The 18,584-nt window shown below is 40.1% G+C and overlaps 1 protein-coding gene across 1 annotated transcript in view; it reads right to left on the bottom strand.

Moving 5' to 3' along the window:
* Positions 1-2,836: 2,836 nt before the first annotated feature.
* Positions 2,837-18,584, bottom strand: part of osbpl6 (oxysterol binding protein-like 6) — a 106,020-nt gene continuing 90,272 nt past the window's right edge. Inside the window, exons 16-21 of the mRNA XM_060827955.1 lie at positions 15,637-15,715; positions 10,890-11,034; positions 10,014-10,158; positions 5,977-6,103; positions 3,176-3,298; positions 2,837-3,040 (exon numbers count right to left, since the gene is read on the bottom strand). Coding sequence (XP_060683938.1) covers positions 2,932-3,040; positions 3,176-3,298; positions 5,977-6,103; positions 10,014-10,158; positions 10,890-11,034; positions 15,637-15,715 — 728 coding nt within the window. The 3' untranslated portion in view covers positions 2,837-2,931. The remainder of the gene's footprint in view (positions 3,041-3,175; positions 3,299-5,976; positions 6,104-10,013; positions 10,159-10,889; positions 11,035-15,636; positions 15,716-18,584) is intronic.

Below are 18,584 nucleotides of genomic sequence, written 5' to 3'. Positions count from 1 at the left end.
TGATCTCTCTAATTTTGGCCTAAGGATACTGTTTGAATAGATTTAATTTTTCAGCAATTTGGACCTTAAGGCACTCGAGTAGAAGTACTGATCAAAGATATTAATAGTCACGAAAGAAACAGAAACAATGGATCTGCTAGAGTAATTAATGTGTTAAATGTTTACAACTGATACAATCTTTTGACAGATTAATGATTTAAATAATTTTAATGGCAACATATTAAAAAAGCTTAACAGATGGTACAATTAAACACTGAGAATGTTGGATAATTTCAACACAACAGTAATATTAATAATCAATTTACCTTACTGTTTAATGCTAGTTTTCAGAATATTAAAAAGTCTTACTATGGAAGTATATCAGTAAAACCTCATATTTACATTTTTAATTACACATCTACTTACGACAAGATGCATTTATCTTAATACATCTACATGATCTACTGAAATATATACAGATATGATAAAGTAAACAATTAACGTTTAGTGCAATGTCTTTCTTGTTTTGTGACAGGAAACTTTAGAAATTTTAACCAGTATTTTTCTTCAAATGCACTTCAAGGTTTTCTGATTCTTTTTAGTTATCAATCTCTGAACCCAGCTGTTCACATCAGTAAAGTGTGATTTTCAGTGTTTTTTAATTAAATGAATATGGTAACAATTACACATGCATAACTAAACTACAAAGAATTAAGACTTCCATTCATTCAGCATTCTTTTAAAATGGTAAAGAATCAAAGAGCCAAAAACTGAGCGCACACAAAATTGTCTAAATGCCTCATTCTAACTTTGTTTTAAAAATAACGAATGGTTTCAATTATTAATTGTTGCTAAGTGGGAAAAAATGGTAAAGTACAAAATAGTGTAGAATTAACTAATCATGAAACTTTTGAGACCAAGGTATCTCTTCCAAATGGCTGTAAAATAAAGCTAGGAGCATTACTTATTGAATTGCAATAAATTGCACTTAACCAGTTTAGATATACAATCTAATACATTAACTGAAAGTGCTTGTGTTTGCACCAATCTTTATTCCTTTTGTCAACATTTTTCTTCAGGAATAGTGTTTTTTTCTAGAATCTAAACATATGCTTACAGTATGAATTTGTATTATCCTGCCATATTTAGATTAAATGTATTGTTCATTACTGAGTCAAATACAAAAGTATCATCTTGTGCAATTTTGGTGCATTTTAAAATTGATAGGCCCATGTTCATAAATTTTTTACGTAATGCAATAGAAAACTTGTTTTGTGGGCAGCTGAGCTATAAAATGTCTATTTTACATATTTTGATACATGTTACAGCTTGCTATGATTGACTGAAGGCATTTAGACTCCAGTATGATGGGGATTGAGAATTTAACTCGATAATGGCCAAACCACAAACAAATAAATAAAAATCAGAACCCATTTAAACAAAATGAAAATGCTTGTGGTTGGAAGAATACATTCAGCTTGAGTATAATTGTCCTAAAATTTAAATACTACTATTTTGAACAATCTGTGCATTCAGTGGTGCACTGTTAATTCAATTAATTGTTTTCTAATGAGTAAACTAACAGGGAATGGCTTGGCTGCTTTCTATATCTTCCCTTTTTCAATTTCCGTTATCATTAAGTTCCAATAACACATTTCTGTTTAAAAACAGAACTGTGGATGCTGGAAAGCAGAAACAAAAACAAACCTGGCAGTATCTGTGGAGAGAAATCAGAGTTAACATTTCTGATTTGGTGACCCTTCCTCAGAACAGGTTGCTGTTGCATTATATCATACACGTCTAAAGGTACTTACAGTATTTTGGGGTCATGATTTGCGACAGCAATGGCTGACCCAATCCTGCTGTGACCCCTCCATGAACAGCAGTTTAAGACTTGAAATGGGCCACAGTGGGAAAAGTTTGGAATGCACTGGTCTATGGTGTTAAAAATCTTGCTTGTTAGCATAACATTTTATTTGTACCTGTAAGACTGATAAAGTATGTGAAACATTTCACATCAGTATATAAACCTTACTGGTAAATTGTAGAATCACTAGATTGTTCATCAAGTCCTTCCAAACAGCATCCCATCCAGAGACACACCCCTATCCTGATACTGTAACCCTACATTTCCCATGGCTAATCCACCTAGCCTGCACATCCCTGGACACTGGACAATTTAGCAAGGTCAGTCCACCTAAACTGCACATCTTTGGGCTGTGTGAAGAAACCTATGCAGACGCAGGGAGAATGTGCAAACTCCATACAGACAGTCATCCAAGGGTGGAATTGCATTCGGCACCCTGTTGCTGTGAGGCAGCAATGCTAACCACCAAGCCAATCAGTAGATATTATATAGACTTTAAAATTGCAACAGAACACAAATGGCAAGCCAACTGAAGACAAAGCCTAACGTAATGATGGAACAAGCTTATGTATGCTGAATGAGACTGCACATGAGTGAATTTCAATTAATTGTTTTGTACTCTAGGCACATTAATCTTTAGTATGACATATTTATAGTATTTAAAAACAGTTAGCTTCATGTAGATTTCCAGAATAAAAACCATGTTGCTAAAAGTACTTATTATTTTTAAGGCATGTAAATGGATGATGAAACATTTTAGCAAAAAGCTATGGTAAGTATTAATGCTTCATTAAGATTATAGTTTCATAAATATGCGACTGTCAAACAGCCATCCTTATTCTTGTGCATTCACTTTAAATTACACTTTTGGTTTACCAAAAATTCACAGCTTTAGTGGAAAAGAATTTTCTAAACCAGTGTTTGGGTCATGGAGTATTTTTATAATTGTGTCTGTAATTAAACAGACGTACCTAGCTTATGACCAGCAAAACCATAAGAACACAGTAAGATTTATAATAGCTATAATTACTTATGCATAGTTAATTTCTTTGTGAAGACTGTCATTTTTATTTCTTCACTTTTCATTACCAGAGTGCTATGTTTTCTAATTTACTAAACCCTGGATCCTTCCGCAATTCCCAGTAGGTCCCATTGCTCATCCAGGATTCTCTTTGATTACTGTCAAGAACTTTCCTGCAAAAAAAGGTATATTTTATTAAAATTATCTGCAGATGCAAAATCTTCTGTATATAAAATAACTAATTTTGATTCTTCTTAAAGTACAACAGAATGCACCTGAAGCCTAACACCATAACAGGCAGCACTCACTTAAAAAATCGGGGTTGATAAGTTGAATTGCTTTCTTCCATTAATCTTCTCCGTTCTCTTTGTAATTCCTCTATCCTACGCTTCTCAGCTGCAGCTGATTCAATATTTCCTTCTTCCAGGAATCTGATGAGAAAGGTATGAATTGTAATTTGAATGAGAAATATATGATTTTATCCCAAAAATAAAATTCAGTGAAAAATTCATTTCAGCATCTGTCTCTAGGGCTAAGCTGACTACCTATATGTATTACAAATGAGAATCCCCCAATTAGCTTGATTATACATCCTCGCACCCCATAACCACATTAATGCCACCTTCCATAGTAGAGCCTCAGAAATGTTCACTTTTTCCTCCGCCAAGGATTTGCTATAGGCCGTAGGGAACTATTTCTCACACTTCTGTCCTCATCTGTTCTCTTCCCCAACAATGACTGGGTCCACCCGGTTGTCACTATGCATCCCATCAACAACTACATGTAAATGATTACAAGCCACCAGTTCTGCTGCCATTACCAGACCCACATTTCCCTCCCCTCCCTTATCAGCATTCCCCAGGTTCTGTTCCCTCCATGACATCCTGGTCCATTCCTCCACTTCCTACAGAGTTGCAGAACGTGCAATATTTGTCCATTTGCCACCTCCCTCCTCTCAAGATTCCAGATACACCTTCCTGATAAAACAGTGATTTAACCTGCTCTTTATTCAATCTAATCTACTGTATTTGCTACACAGTATTGTCTCTTCTACACTGGGGAGATGAAACATATGTTGAGTGCCTGCTTTGTTGAAAGCCTATGCTCTGTTCATTAAAATTTGACCCCAAGCTTCCAGTTCCCTGCCACTTCAACACACCACTGTGATCCCATGCCAATGTTTGTCTCTGGCCTGCTGCAGTACTGGCAAAGTTCACACAAGCTGGAGGAACAACACATCTCTGCCTAGATACCTTGTAATGTTGAGTTTAACAATTTCAGCATTAAGTAACACCTCTTGCCAACTATTTTCAATTCTGACAGATTGGGATTGCTTTCCTTAGAGCAGACATGATTGAGATATATAAAAAGAAGGGAATAGATAGGGTAGACAAGGAAAAGAAAATCCCTTAGGTGTACGGATCAATGACTTAAAGTTGATAAAGGCAGAAACCCTCAACATTTAAGATGTGCACTTGCAATGCCAAGGCATACAAGGCTATCAGCCAGGGGTAGAAAATGGGACTAAAATAGTTAGGTAGTTGGTTTTGACAAATGCAGATATAATGGGCTAAGGGCCTTTTTATGTGCTAGAAATCTGCACGACTAAATCTGCTACTGATTGATGCATTTCCACAATTCCATGAAGAAAGCTGGAAGAAAATATTTTAAAAATTGACCAATCCAAAAGTTTGATCATGATGGAACCCTTCATGACCATGTTTCTATATCCCTTACCAAACCTAATATATTGTCTTGAATCTACCAGACATTCCTGCGTATCAGTTACAGTCATAGAGATGTACAGCACAGAAACAGATCCTTTGGTCCAAATGACCAGATATCCTAACCTATTTCATTCCCATTTGCCAGAATGTGGCTCATATCCTTCCAAACTCTTCCTATTCATATACCGATCCATACGCCCATTTAATGTTGTAATTGTACCAACTTCCACCACTTCCTCTGGCAGCTTATTCCATACACACACTACCCTCTGCATGAAAATGTTGCTCCTTAAGGTCCTTTTCAATTTTTCCTCGCTTACCCTAAACCTGTGCCCTTTAGTTTTTGACTCTCCCACACCAGGGAATAGAGCTTGTCTATTTATCCTATCCATGCCCCTCATTATTTTATAAACCTCTAAGGTTATTCCTTGCCTGAAGCAATTATCATTTCTGTTAGGAATATGCCTATTGCATTTAAACTCCAACTGAGGGAAAAAAAACTTCTCAGCATCTATTCTATCTGGAATTTTATTTGTTTCAAAGACAGAACTCCTCCTCTTCTAAATTCCAGAAATTATAGGCTCAGTCTCTGAACAGGACAACCCTCAACATTCCAATCAATCCAGTGAACTTTTATTTCATCCTTCTCCAAGGCATCCTTGGGTACAGAGCCCTGGCAAAATTCACTTCAATTGTGAGTGAGTTACCAATTCTCTGCCATCTTCCCCACTACATGTGGGTCTGTTCTGACTTTTGTGACTTCCAACTGCATTTAGTTTTATATCAACAGAGAATTTGTATACATTACACTTGGTTCCTTCTTCTAAGTCCTTAATATAGACTTAATTCGGTCATGGGATGTGGGCATTGCCGACTCGCCAGTATTTATTGCCCATCCTTAGTTGCCCTTGAACTGCAAACTGTGTAGACCCTGCACTGATCTTTCCTGCACCCGACTGGAATTTTTTTTGTTCTTCAGCCAAACCTCTACCCCTGTTAATATATTAACCCCAACCTTTTCTGTATTTAATTTAAAAATGTCTTCTGAAGTTCCAGTATACAACATTCGTTTTACTTCATCTGCCCTGCTAGTTACACCGTCAAAGATTTGTCAACCATGATTTCCCTTAAAAACATATAGGCTGCCTCATCATTTTCTAAATATACCGTTGCTTTGTAGTAGTTCCCAGTATTTTTGTGACAACTGATGTCAGATGTTTAACTAGTTCTTTGCTCCTTTACTCTCATCTTTCTTGAATAGCAATGTTAGAATTGTTATCTTCCAGTAAACTGGGACCATTCCAGAATTTGGGAGCTATTGATTAGCACTTACGGATTCTGATATTACTTGCTCTAAAAGGGGAATATTTAACCATTTTTACCTCTGATCTGGTCTAAATCTGGCATCTGTTGATGGGAGGAACTCTTTCAACACTGGATCCAATTCATTCAGCTCAATAGCGAATCTTGTAAATCCATAATACATGTCACTGTCTGTTGGCATAGAGCCTGTGGAGTTAAAAGAGATGCACATTATCTCAACATAATTGTCATGGAAATACACAGCAATTACACTACCTTCACTGGAAGTAAATTACTGAAGTCAATCCTTTTCAGTTGCCTGCTGCACAGCATTAGATAGATCATAATAACATCAAACACAAAAATTAAGCAGCTTTAAGTTTTTGGTATTCAATTATTAGTGGTTGTGTGATTTATTTTAGCAAACAATGCAAAACATTATGTAACCATAATGCTTTCAAAATGTCCATACTTTGGTACATATTTTGATTTTTAGATTACTAACACAATGGAAGTCATTCATGAGGTTAGATTAAGCTGACAAACCATTAAGCATATGTTGAACAAAATGAATATTAATGCAGAGGCAACTAAAATTATTCAGTTCATGAGGGAATACACTACCAATGTACTGTTATGACACTTCTGTTAAGGATACAATTTATAGTATGCGAACCATCATTGACCAATTTTAGTTTAAAAAATATACTTTGGATAGTCCAGACCAAGGCATGACTAAACTCAGCTGCCAAATTTTTTGGAGAGAATCCCATTACTCATATTTAATTGTATGGTACAGGCCGTTCTGCTCTCATGCAACAGTTGTGTTCCATTGCAAACCCATGTTGTAAAACAATCAGGGGGTAGAAGATTGCCAAAGAAAATTGCTAACCCGTTCAGTAGAAAGGTTACGTTATCCAAATATCGTTCATAATTTGTTATTCGCATTATAGCCAACTTGTGTGTTATGCCAGAATGACCTGTCTGTGAATGTGGTGCACTGCCTTATGAAATTGGTCTCCAAAGAGGTCAAGAGGGTTCTGATGGAACCACCCCATTCTTGGTCTTTTAAAAATGTACTTGATAAATGTGGGTGTGTGAAATCAAGTGAAGGGTGAAGGCTCAAGGATGACATTTCCAACAGGAGGCTTGTGACCCCGAAGAGGCTATTATCACCCATTGCCAGTTGCCCTTGGACTTGTAAATTGCTGAGGCCCTGCACTGATCTTTGCTGCAGCCCACTGTAATTTTCTCTTCTTTGACCAATGCTCTAACCATGCTATCATATTACCCCAATGCATTTTTTATTTTAAATTCAATTCAAAACTTATACTCTACAAATGCCTTTAGAATATCAAAGTATACAACATCCATTTGCTTTACTTCATCTACTCTTTTAGTTACACCCTCAAGGAGCTTTAATAGATTTATCAATTATGATTTCCCTTAAAAGCATATTGGCTGCCTCATCATCTTCTAAATGCACAATTTCCTTGTGCTTTCTAAAAAGTTCCCAGCGTTTTCCTGATGACTGATGTCAGGCTATCTAGGCTGGTGTTTAAATATTTTTGGGTGGGGAGCAGCCATATCACATGAATAGACCACGATGAATATCCTGGCAGCTAGGCTTGAGTACAAGAGGGTAGAACTAGTCAGTGGGAACAGAGGGACCTGGAATAAGACCCTGCTTTCACCTGCATGTCAACTCTTTTCCAAGCTTTCCATGCAGGGGCCTCCTTGTATGGTCTCAGCAAATCCACCCCATTCACTTATACCTGGGGCTCCATCACCAAACTTCTACGAGGCCAAAGTGCAACACTGCTCCCTACTGTCCCTGACTGGCTCGCGGCACTAACAGGTGGGAAATCCATTAGGATTTTGGAAGAACACTCTCTCACAGGAACTATGAAGTTTGATGGTGGGAAAATGTCTCCATTTGGGTTTTAATTCAATTGGGCCTCCTGAAAATGGTGTTGGTAAAGATACCATGGGTTTTTCTGCCTTGAACATGCCCCCTGCCATGACTATTAAGTTCCATATATTATTTATCCTTCCTACTCTATGATCTTCTACATTTCCAAACTTTAGATAGTTTAGGAATAATCAGAGTAGTGTAAGAAATAGGTGCAAGAGTAGGCCATATGGCCCTCAAGCTTTCTTCGCAATTCAACTCAACTTCCTGTCCACTACCTATATCACTTCAGTTCCTGACAGCTCAATAATCTCTCAATCTCTGATTTAAATAAATGTAAATGATGGAAGACCCTAAATTTTCAACGTCTTTAAATTTAGGCTGTGCTTTGATGTTCTATTTTCCCACCTGAGGGAAATAACCTCTCAGTGCCTATCTTACCAAGTATCTTTGGGATCGCCATTAATTATTCTAAACTCCTAGAGTGTAAGATCAATTTACTCAGCTTCTCATTATAGAGCAACCTTCTCATCTCAGGTACCAATTTTGTGAACCTTTGCTCGACTGTCTTTCCAATGGCAAGTATATCTTTCTTTAAAATATGAAGCCAAGACTGCACACCAGGAAGGCACAAGTGTTTATTTCTGGGTGTGCCAAGCTCTTTTCTGGCCAAAACAATGAAGTTGTAGCCAGGCAGGAACACATTAATAAACAAAATTAGAGTTACCATCTCAGACTTATTACTACAGTGTATGCAGTTGGCTTACGGCTACAATTTCAATTTTCTCACATTCTACCAAAATGTTCTGTGATACAGCTTACAATTCCTTAGTGGTATTGTATTGTATGCCTTGCAGATGAATTTTTTCACACAATGAAAAGCATTAAAACAAAGATGTCTACAATCATGCATTCAACAACTTTCCATTCCTACAAACATGCATAGACACTCCTCTCCCACACCCCAATGAACCTAGGGATGATTTAGAGAACAGAAGTTGTATCATGTTACGCACAAAGAAGTGAGAGCAAGTGAAACCCCTACAAGGGGATAATAGTGGGAGGAGGATATTCTGACAGGGACTCAGACACTTTCGGCACTGCTGGGAGTAGATGGTACAGTTTGCTGTTAGATTTAATTGAATTTGCATTTAACAGCATAGCTGCCAACTTACCACAACTAATCACGAAGGAAAGCAAACCAGTACATGTAAAATTGTCTAAGATTTTCAACTTCATTTATTTAATATGACTTCTCAAAGTGGAGTGGCCTATAACTGGGATACTGCTAGAAGTATTCCATAGGCCATATAATCATATTCACTTATTCCAAAGGTTGTGAGCAATTTAACTTAACTAGTCTGGACCAAACCGGAAGGATTTGGATTAGATACTTATTTCAAACATAACCCCTAGTTTTATACAGTATTGACTTTAATTGGATGGTTAAAGTCCAGGTAGAAAATGGAAGTTGAAGCTTTAACTGGATGGCATCCAATGAGAACCTGCCCTATTCACTTTGGTTGTGCAAGGTTAAGGTTATTCCTGATAGTCACAGACATCTACAGGGAATTAAAAAAGCCCTTCAGCCCATCAAATCTGCCAGTCAAAAACAACTATCTAACTATGCTAATCCTATTTCCAGCTTTTGGTCCATAGCCTCAAATGCCTTGGCATCACGAGCGTAAATCTAAATACTTAAAATTTTACTAGGGTTTCTGCACCCTTACAGGCAGAGTTCCAGATTCCTACCTGTTCCCTCACATTCTCTCTAAAGCTCCTGCCCCTTATCTTAAATTTGTGCCCCCAGTCATTGATCCATTCACCAAGGGAAAAAGATTCTACCCTGTTTATGCCCTCATAATTTTGTACATCTCAATTATGTTCCCTTCTCAATCTGCTCTGCTCCAAGGAAAATGAACCTATTTGATATTCTGAATATCCTTCCAGTTTTATTACCAAATTTACTTTTAAACAAAACACACTTGTCAAATATAAAACTCAGTTGTTGCTGTGAAAATTCAACATGTTGAAAATGTGAATACTAAGAAACCAGCAAAACGGAAATCGCTAGTCTTAAAAAAATAGGATGTGTTGCATTGTTGCTGTAAATGATGGTCCCTTGCCAACACAAATTTGATCAATTCAGACACTATATATTGAACTTAAGAATTTGCCTAGTGGTAAATCACACAATGTGTTTACCTGGTCTCCACATGCACTTGGCAGAGGGTGCAACTCCACAGTACAGCCCTTCGTGCCACTTGCCAAACAGCCGACGTACTATCTTCCCTTCCTGATCCATCACAAGTCCTTGGACTTCATTTACGTTTGAGCTCCAGTAACTTCCCTTTGCATATAAAAGGAAGAAATATGATTTATAATGATAACCATATGCTGATCTGATAGTCTTTACATATTAGGTTTGAAGTAAAGCAACTTTGTTCTCTTACTACTGCATATTTTGCCATTACAAGGCAATGGGAAGAATATTACACTTATGTTACTGTTAATGGTACTCACTATGTGCCAATCATCCCAATGTTAATACACTGTCCTTGAGTAGACTACAAGTTTGATTTTAAAAATCTGGTCCTGAGTTTTATAAATAACATGGGGAAAAAAATGGGAAAACGGGTGAAACAAGCTGGAAGGCATAAGCAAAATACTGCAGATGCTGGCGATCTGGATAAAAAAGCTGCAAGAAAAAGCATTAAGGTTCTACCATTATACAATGGTTATGCTTCAGTAGTTAACTTTATTTACTCCTCTTCAATTATTTTCCAATAGTGCTTTCTTAACATACAGAATATGCCACATTAGAACAGTGGGGAGTGGATAACAAAATAGCCTTCAACTATGTTTAGATCAAGCAAACTACTTTTAAAAATCTAAAACAAAACTGCACCAGATAATTACATAAATTTAATGTTAGTATATAATCGAACTAAATTGATTAGTCATGCTTAAAAGGTACTTTGGACTAACATTTTCACAGGCAAGGTCAATAGAATGACAATTCCTTTTTGCAGATGACTAAGAATTGCCTTTTTATAATAATGCAAATTCATCTGTCTTTACCTTAATAAAAGTCAGTTTACAAATGCACACATTATTCTTTGTGTTTCTAATGGTGATTTCTCCATAGTGTTCTATCCAACGACGTCCACTCAGGATGTTGTGTATGCAGGTGGTAACTTTGTTCCATTCAAAATGATCTCCATATCTAAAATTTAAAGTAATTTAAAGCAATGAGACTGCTAATTTAGATGGTAGCAAGTGCAGTAGATGTGATCTGTTTGGACTTCAGTAAGGCGTTTGACAAGGTTCCCCATAGGAGACTGATTAGCAAGGTTAGATCTCACGGAATACATGAGCCATTTGGATACAGAACTGGCTCAAAAGATAAAAGACAGAGGATGGTGGTGGAGGGTTGTTTTTCAGACTGGAGGCCTGTGACCAGTGGAGTGCCACAAGCATCAGTGCTGGGGTCCTCTACGTTTTGTCATTTACATAAATGATTTGGATGCGAGCGTAAGAGGTACAGTTAGTATGTTTGCAGATGACACTAAAATTGGAGGTGTAGTGGACAGCGAAGAGGGTTACCTCAGATTACAACAGGATCTGGACCAGATGGGCCAATGGGCTGAGAAGTGGCAGATGGAGTTTAATTCTGATAAATGCGAGGTGCTGCATTTTGGGAAAGCAAATCTTAGCAGGACTTCTACACTGAATGGTAAGGTCCTAGGAAATGTTGCTGAACAAAGAGACCTTGGAGTGCAGGTTCATCAACATCACCCACAATTTGCACCCCACCCTCAAATTCACTTGGTCCATCTCAAATACCTCCCTCCCTTTTCTTGACCTCTCCGTTTCCATCTCCGGCAACAGTCTCTAGACAGATGTTTACTACAAACCCACAAACTCCCATAACTACCAGAACAACACCTCCCACTCAGTATCCTGCAAAAGCTCCACCACAACTGCTTGGACAATGAGATATTCCACTCCCAGACGTCCACCTATTTTGAACAAAGTGCCTTTCCTCCCTCTGTCATCCACACAGCCCTCCACTGGACCTTTTCATTCCCCACTTCACTGCTCTAAACCTCCCCAAGCCCCCAAAACACAAAGACAGGGTCGCCCTTGCCCTCAGCTACAATCCCACTAGTCTCCACATCTAATGTATCATCCTCAAACACTTTCGCCAACTAGACCCCACCACCAAGAACATCTTCCCCTCTCCACCCTCTGCCTTCCACAAGGACAGTTCCCTCACCAATCCTTGGTTTGCGCCATTCTCCCCAACCTCCAGATAGCTTCCCTGGCAACCACAGAATATGCTGAAAATGTGTTGCTGGAAAAGCGCAGCAGCTCAGGCAGCATCCAAGGAGCAGGAAATTCGACGTTTCGGGCATAAGCCCTTCTTCAGGAATGAGGAAAGTGTCCAGCAGGCTAAGATAGAAAGTAGGGAGGAGGGACTTGGGGGAGGGGCGATGGAGATGCGATACGTGGAAGGAGGTCAAGGTGAGGGTGATAGGCCAGAGTGGGGTGGGGGCGGAGAGGTCAGGAAGAAGATTACAGGTTAGGAAGGCGGTGCTGAGTTCGAGGGATTCGACTGAGACAAGGTGGGGGGAGGGAAAATGAGGAAACTGGAGAAATCTGAGTTCATCCCTTGTGGTTGGAGGGTTCCCAGGCGGAAGATGAGGTGCTCTTCCTCCAACCGTCGTGTTGTTATGTTCTGGCGATGGAGGAGTCCAAGCACTTGCATGTCCTTGGTGGAGTGGGAGGGGGAGTTAAAGTGTTGAGCCACGGGGTGGTTGGGTTGGTTGGTCCAGGTGTCCCAGAGGTGTTCTCTGAAAAGTTCCGCAAGTAGGTGGCCTGTCTCCCCAATATAAAGGAGGCCACATCGGGTGCAGCGGATGCAATAGATGATGTGCGTGGAGTTGCAGGTGAATTTGTGGCGGATATGGAAGGATCCCTTGGGGCCTTGGAGAGAAGTAAGGGAGGTGGTGTGGGCGCAAGTTTTGCATTTCTTGCGGTTGCAGGGGAAGGTGCCGGGAGTGGAGGTTGGGTTGGTGGGGGGTGTGGACCTGACGAGGGAGTCACGGAGGGAGTGGTCTTTTCGGAACGCTGATTGGGGAGGCGAGGGAAATATATCCCTGGTGGTGGGGTCCGTTTGGAAGTGGCGGAAATGACGGCAGATGATACGCTGTATATGGAGGTTGGTGGGGTAGTAGGTGAGAACCAGTGGGGTTCTGTCCTGGTGGCGGTTGGGGGGGGCGGGGCTCAAGGGCGGAGGAGCGGGAAGTGGAGGAGATGTGGTGGAGGGCATTGTTGATCACGTTTGGGGGGAATCTGCAGTCCTTGAAGGAGGAGGCCATCTGGGCTGTACGGTACTGGAACTGGTCCTCCTGGGAGCAGATGTGGCGGAGACGAAGGAATTGGGAATATGGGATGGCGTTTTTACAGGGTGCAGGGTGGGAGGTGGTGTAGTCTAGGTAGCTGTGGGAGTCAGTCGGTTTATAGTAGATGTCCGTGTTGATTCGGTCGTCCAAGATAGAAATGGAAAGGTCTAGGAAGGGGAGGGAGGAGTCTGAGACGGTCCAGGTGAATTTGAAGTCGGGGTGGAAGGTGTTGGTAAAGTGGATGAACTGTTCAACCTCCTCGTGGGAGCACGAGGCAGCGCTGATACAGTCATCGATGTAGCGGAGGAAAAGGTGGGGGGGGTGGTACCATGTAGTTGCGGAAGTTGGAATGTTCCACATATCCTACGAAGAGGCAGGCATAGCTGGGACTCATGGCAACTCCTTTGGTTTGGAGGAAGTGGGAGGATTGGAAAGAGACATTGTTCAGGGTGAGGACCAGTTCAGTCAAGTCGAAGAAGGGTGTCAGTGGAAGGGTACTGGTTGGTACGGCAGGAAAGGAAGAGGCGGAGGGCTTTGAGTCCTTTGTGATGGGGGATAGAGGTGTACAGGGACTGGATGTCCATGGTGAAGATAAGGCGTTGGGGACCGGGGAAGCGAAAATCATGGAGGAGGTGGAGGGCGTGGGTGGTGTCCCAAATGTAGGTGGGGAGTTCTTGGATTAAGGGGGACAGGACCGTGTCAAGGTATGCAGAAGATGCAAAACGTGCCAGCATGCCACCCCCCTCACCTCCATCCAGGGTCCCAAACAGTCCTTCCAGGTGAGATCTGCCTCTCCTCCAACATAGTTTACTGTATCAGGTGCTCCGATGTGGTCTTCTCTACTTTGGGACACCAAACGTAAATTCAGGGTGTGTTTCGCTGAAATATCTCAGCTGGGCCCGCAAGGGCTGACCTGACCTCCCAGTCATCACCTATTTTAATTCCCACTACCTTTCCGACGACCATCCTAGGCCTCCTCCATTGCCACAACAAATCAGACCACAAATTGGAGGAACAACACCCCATTTTCAGACTCGGCACTACAGCCCAAAGGACTCAACATTGAGTTCTCCAATTTCAAATAACATCCCTTCCAATCCCCTGACAGCCCCTTCCCCTCCATTCAATTCCTCTGACCGACTCCTCCTTCCAGCTACCAACCAGATTCATTCCTCCCATCTATCAACCAGGCCGTACCTTCTATACCTCAACAATCTGCACTCACCCTCTACCCACTCTCGTTATCTGTAGTTCCCCTTACTCCCACAATGTTGACTTCTCTACTTCCGGATGGCTGCCCGGTTTGCTTTTTTCTTCCAGCCTCCTGCTTGTCTACTTTGCAATAAGGACTCTGCCCCATTGTAACAACTGCCCTCAAACCTGTGCAAAGCATTAAATTTTCCTCCTTTCTTACGTGCAGCAACAATCTGAAGAGAGCAATAAGCAGCTCATCACAGAACTTCCACAATCCTTGTCTTTGCATTACAGTCAGAAATACTTTTCCAATAGTACCAGGACAGGGGCTCATCTTGCTTCATAAAATTTGTTCAGAAATAACTGATGAAGACATTCCCTTTATGTGTGTTGACCATGTTTGCGAACCTTATGATATATTGTCTTATTCTTTGACTGAAATTTTGATAGCATCCATACAGCAGATGCACAAGTGTGTCATTCACTTGCAGCAAGCCACTTAGGAAGTAACCTCAAGAAATCTTTACTGCTGTACTTGAGGTGGTGCTACAGAAATTGTTTACAAGCCATTTGTTTCTTTCTGTCATACCTTGCTTATCTTTACTCAAAACAGTTACGTTGTTGCTATTGCTTTGGCATTTCTCTTTAGGTTTCTAAACCTCCTTCCCCGCCTGCCCCACAAACTCTCTGAGCTATGCATTGCTGCTTATTAATTTAGATCTCAGCTCCTGAAACTTGCTTCACTGCAGAACCTCATTGTTCGTTACATCCATGTTGTTGATTGCTTCATGAACTGTAACAACCAAATCCTCCTCCTTCAAGGTCTTCTCCAATCACGACACTGGACAGGAAATGTCACAACTAGGATTCCCTGTCATGGCTGAAGAGAAGTTTCTACTCCCCCAGCTGTCCTATACCCCTACCATTACTACTTTCCTTTCTCCCCATCCATTGTACCACGGCCAGTGTCCATCCTCACTGCAGTTACTCCAATAATATTAAACAGTAAAAGTTTGAAAAATATGACTATTCTATAACAAAATAGATTAATGATGAAGTACATTGAATGCGCTCAGGTTGAAATTCTCTGAAAAGTACTCAATAAACTCACATTCTAATTTTATATAGCTTTGTAATATTGAGTGGACAACCATTAAACATTTTAATGCAATTTGCTGTGTGCGCGCATGGTTAAACATTTAAACAAATAAAAAAATTAAACTCACTTAGGGAGCATGACATTCACTCTTCCTATTGGGAGTATTTCCATAGATTTTCCCCAAAATTTATTCTTCCATCTGATATCTAAAAGAAATGGTAAGTTTGACGATAATAAAAATTCAATACATGCATTTTCTTATAGATACACATCATTGCATATTAAGATTTTCTTTGACTACATTTACATATAAAAACTTGGAAAGGAGTTTAATGTTGTCACCACTGATTAGATTTTACAGTTCAAATAATGAGGTGGTGAATGGAACTTGCAATTATTTATGCTTAAATGGTTCAGTAACTTCAAATAGAATGACGAGCTGTTAACTGACAATAAGCAAATGTTGTCAGGAGTTGTACGGTTCCACCTGTAGCTTTGCAAAATTTGGCTTTTACTGTTTATCACTCAATGACATAAAGATGTGATATTGTCACACTACATAAAAACTAAACTTGCCTTTGAGTTAAATCTACAAGTGCAACATATTTAGTGTAAGCTGTCTTTTAACTATGTGATAATTGCATTACCGTCAACCTTCCTAATGCGGACAATTAAGAAGTAATACAAATAGTCATCTGGTAGTATGAATCTTGAGTACTGGTGAATAAAAAGCACATTTTATTGAATCTTTTCACTTTGCCCTCATCAAGACATTCACAAGAATACCAATCCAAAGAAGAACATTTTATACAGTGTGAGAAGAGAGTGCTGACTGGTTATTAAGTGCACTCTGATTGTAGAAGCATTGCCTTGGAGTATGTACCAGTCAGATGGTGACTGATGATTAACTGCCAATATTTAAATTGAAACCAGGCACAATATGTGTATGTCTTTCTGTCTGCATAATATGCTTGTGCGTACCATATTGCAAGTCAAGCTGATGTTATTAAATTGGTTGACTGCATAATTATTGGGCACAGTCAGGATAACTGTAAAATATTGTCCAGTTGCAGAATCACATCTAATGTTGGGACCTAGTTTGGGTTTTGAGAGCATGGGCTGGTACGAACAGTCAGTACTTGGTCTATCATGAACAGCTGTAGAAATATGCTGTTAGATATGATTTGCCAGTCTATGCGATGTACAACCTACATATGTAACATCAAACTGGCACTGAAATTCATATATCACAATACACATTTGAGTGAGAGGCAGAACATATTTTTGGCTCAATGACGCCATCCTTAATTAAAGGACACCACTTATGTTGCTACTGCATAGTGGCACCACAAAACAGTTAGGTTCAGCTGTTGCTCAATTTTTTTTTAAGACGCTTTACCGTTCCAGGGTAATCTGAAGCAGACTGGGTGTATTTCCAGCCAAATGCACAATATACAACTGAGAAATGATCAGGGCTGCCATTTTCTTACGGAATGGCTAGTATTTACTCACCATCACTGGTCAATACACAATATACCGTCCACGCACTCTAAGACTGGTTTTGTCAGCAATCCTATAAACAGGGCTTGAGTCATCTGCTCCCCATGCAAAACTTGATGTGGATATTGGCTTTGATTAGCTTATATCCACAAGTCCAAAGTATCAGTGGTATTTATGTTTGATAGTTTTAATGAGTGGGGCGGGTAAGGGTAAGGGGGTCTGGGGACAGAGCTGGAGGTATGCCCAGGGCATTGGCCACCCCTCAATTATGCACGTCAGAACAGATCAAGAGAATGCCCTGCCAACTGACAGGCAGCCTGTGCTAGTTTACAGGTTATTTTCTCTGACCTAGAACTGAGATAATTGCAGAAAACAGAGAATGGCAGATACTGGAAAAACTTCAGAACACTTCAATTAAAAAAAATGATCGTTGAACTTGAAACGCTAACTCTGGGTCTGTCTCCACAGATATTGTTAGACCTGCTGAATTTCTCCAGCAATTTCTGTTTTTGCTCGAGGTAAATGCAATCCAGGTTGGGATATTCCTTGTAATTTTGCATTCATTAATTTATCCCTTAAGGGCCGGAACTGGTGGCTGGGTGGTAAAGTACAGATTGAGCTTCCCGTCCAGTACTGGTTGGAGACTAGAAGACAGAAGGACTCTGGGATTATTTAAGTTACTTTTCTGCCTCTGGCCTTCCACAGCTGGGACTAGAAGATTTCACCCCAAGATCCTGGGAGATTTTTTCAAACAACTTTTTCAATCTGTAATATCACTATTAATAAGCCTGTTCCTGCACTCCCTTTCAAAGTTATACCTTTTTTTATTGCCTTTCCTCATTATTTCTGTCAAGATGTGTTACTTCATACTTCTCTGCATTACATTTTATCTATCATATATCTGCTTATTCCACCATGCACAAAGGATTCGAGTTACACGTGTGACAAATAAAACATGCCATTTAAATATAAGTTGAAGGCAAACTATGTTATATTTCTCGCCACTTTTAACCACGTTTATTTAAGCAGAGCCTTTTATATTTGTTTCAGTGAAGTTTGGCAATGACAGATAGTTGAAAATTGTTTTTGATTTTGGGGTTTTTGTTTTCTCAAGTCTTGCCAAAAAACTTCAAAGCCTAAACAAATTAGTGGGTGCAAATGAAGAAAAGGGCCAGTTAGCTTATTGTGTAAGCTGCAGTGCAGAATGACAACAGGGATGTGAGGATCAATACTCACTTTAGCTGAGATTGTTAGAGGCCTAACACGCCACACAGCAATGTCATGGCTTAAGCCGTGATTACTAACCTTAAGTCAACTGAGGCAAAGGGTGAAAACAAGGTATGCCTTGTACTTGTCATCCATTACAGCTAATAAGCTACCGAGAACATGCAAAAAGCTGCTTTGGTTGGGGGGGGGGGGGGGGTGCAGGGGGAGGCAGCAGCGTGCATCTTTCTTCCATCATAATCAAATTCCTACATGTAGGTTTAGCTGTTAAAAGCTGGAACTGCTGCAAGCAAAGAGCTATACTCCCTCTGCTGGACACTTGCGGTGTGCAAGTAGGGAAGAATCACTGGT

This window comes from Hemiscyllium ocellatum, chromosome 7 (genome assembly GCF_020745735.1).
Source record: "Hemiscyllium ocellatum isolate sHemOce1 chromosome 7, sHemOce1.pat.X.cur, whole genome shotgun sequence".
In the NCBI taxonomy this organism is placed as follows: Eukaryota; Metazoa; Chordata; class Chondrichthyes; order Orectolobiformes; family Hemiscylliidae; genus Hemiscyllium; species Hemiscyllium ocellatum.
Note: the sequence above shows the minus strand (reverse complement) of the source record. Positions and strands in the feature narration are given on the sequence as shown.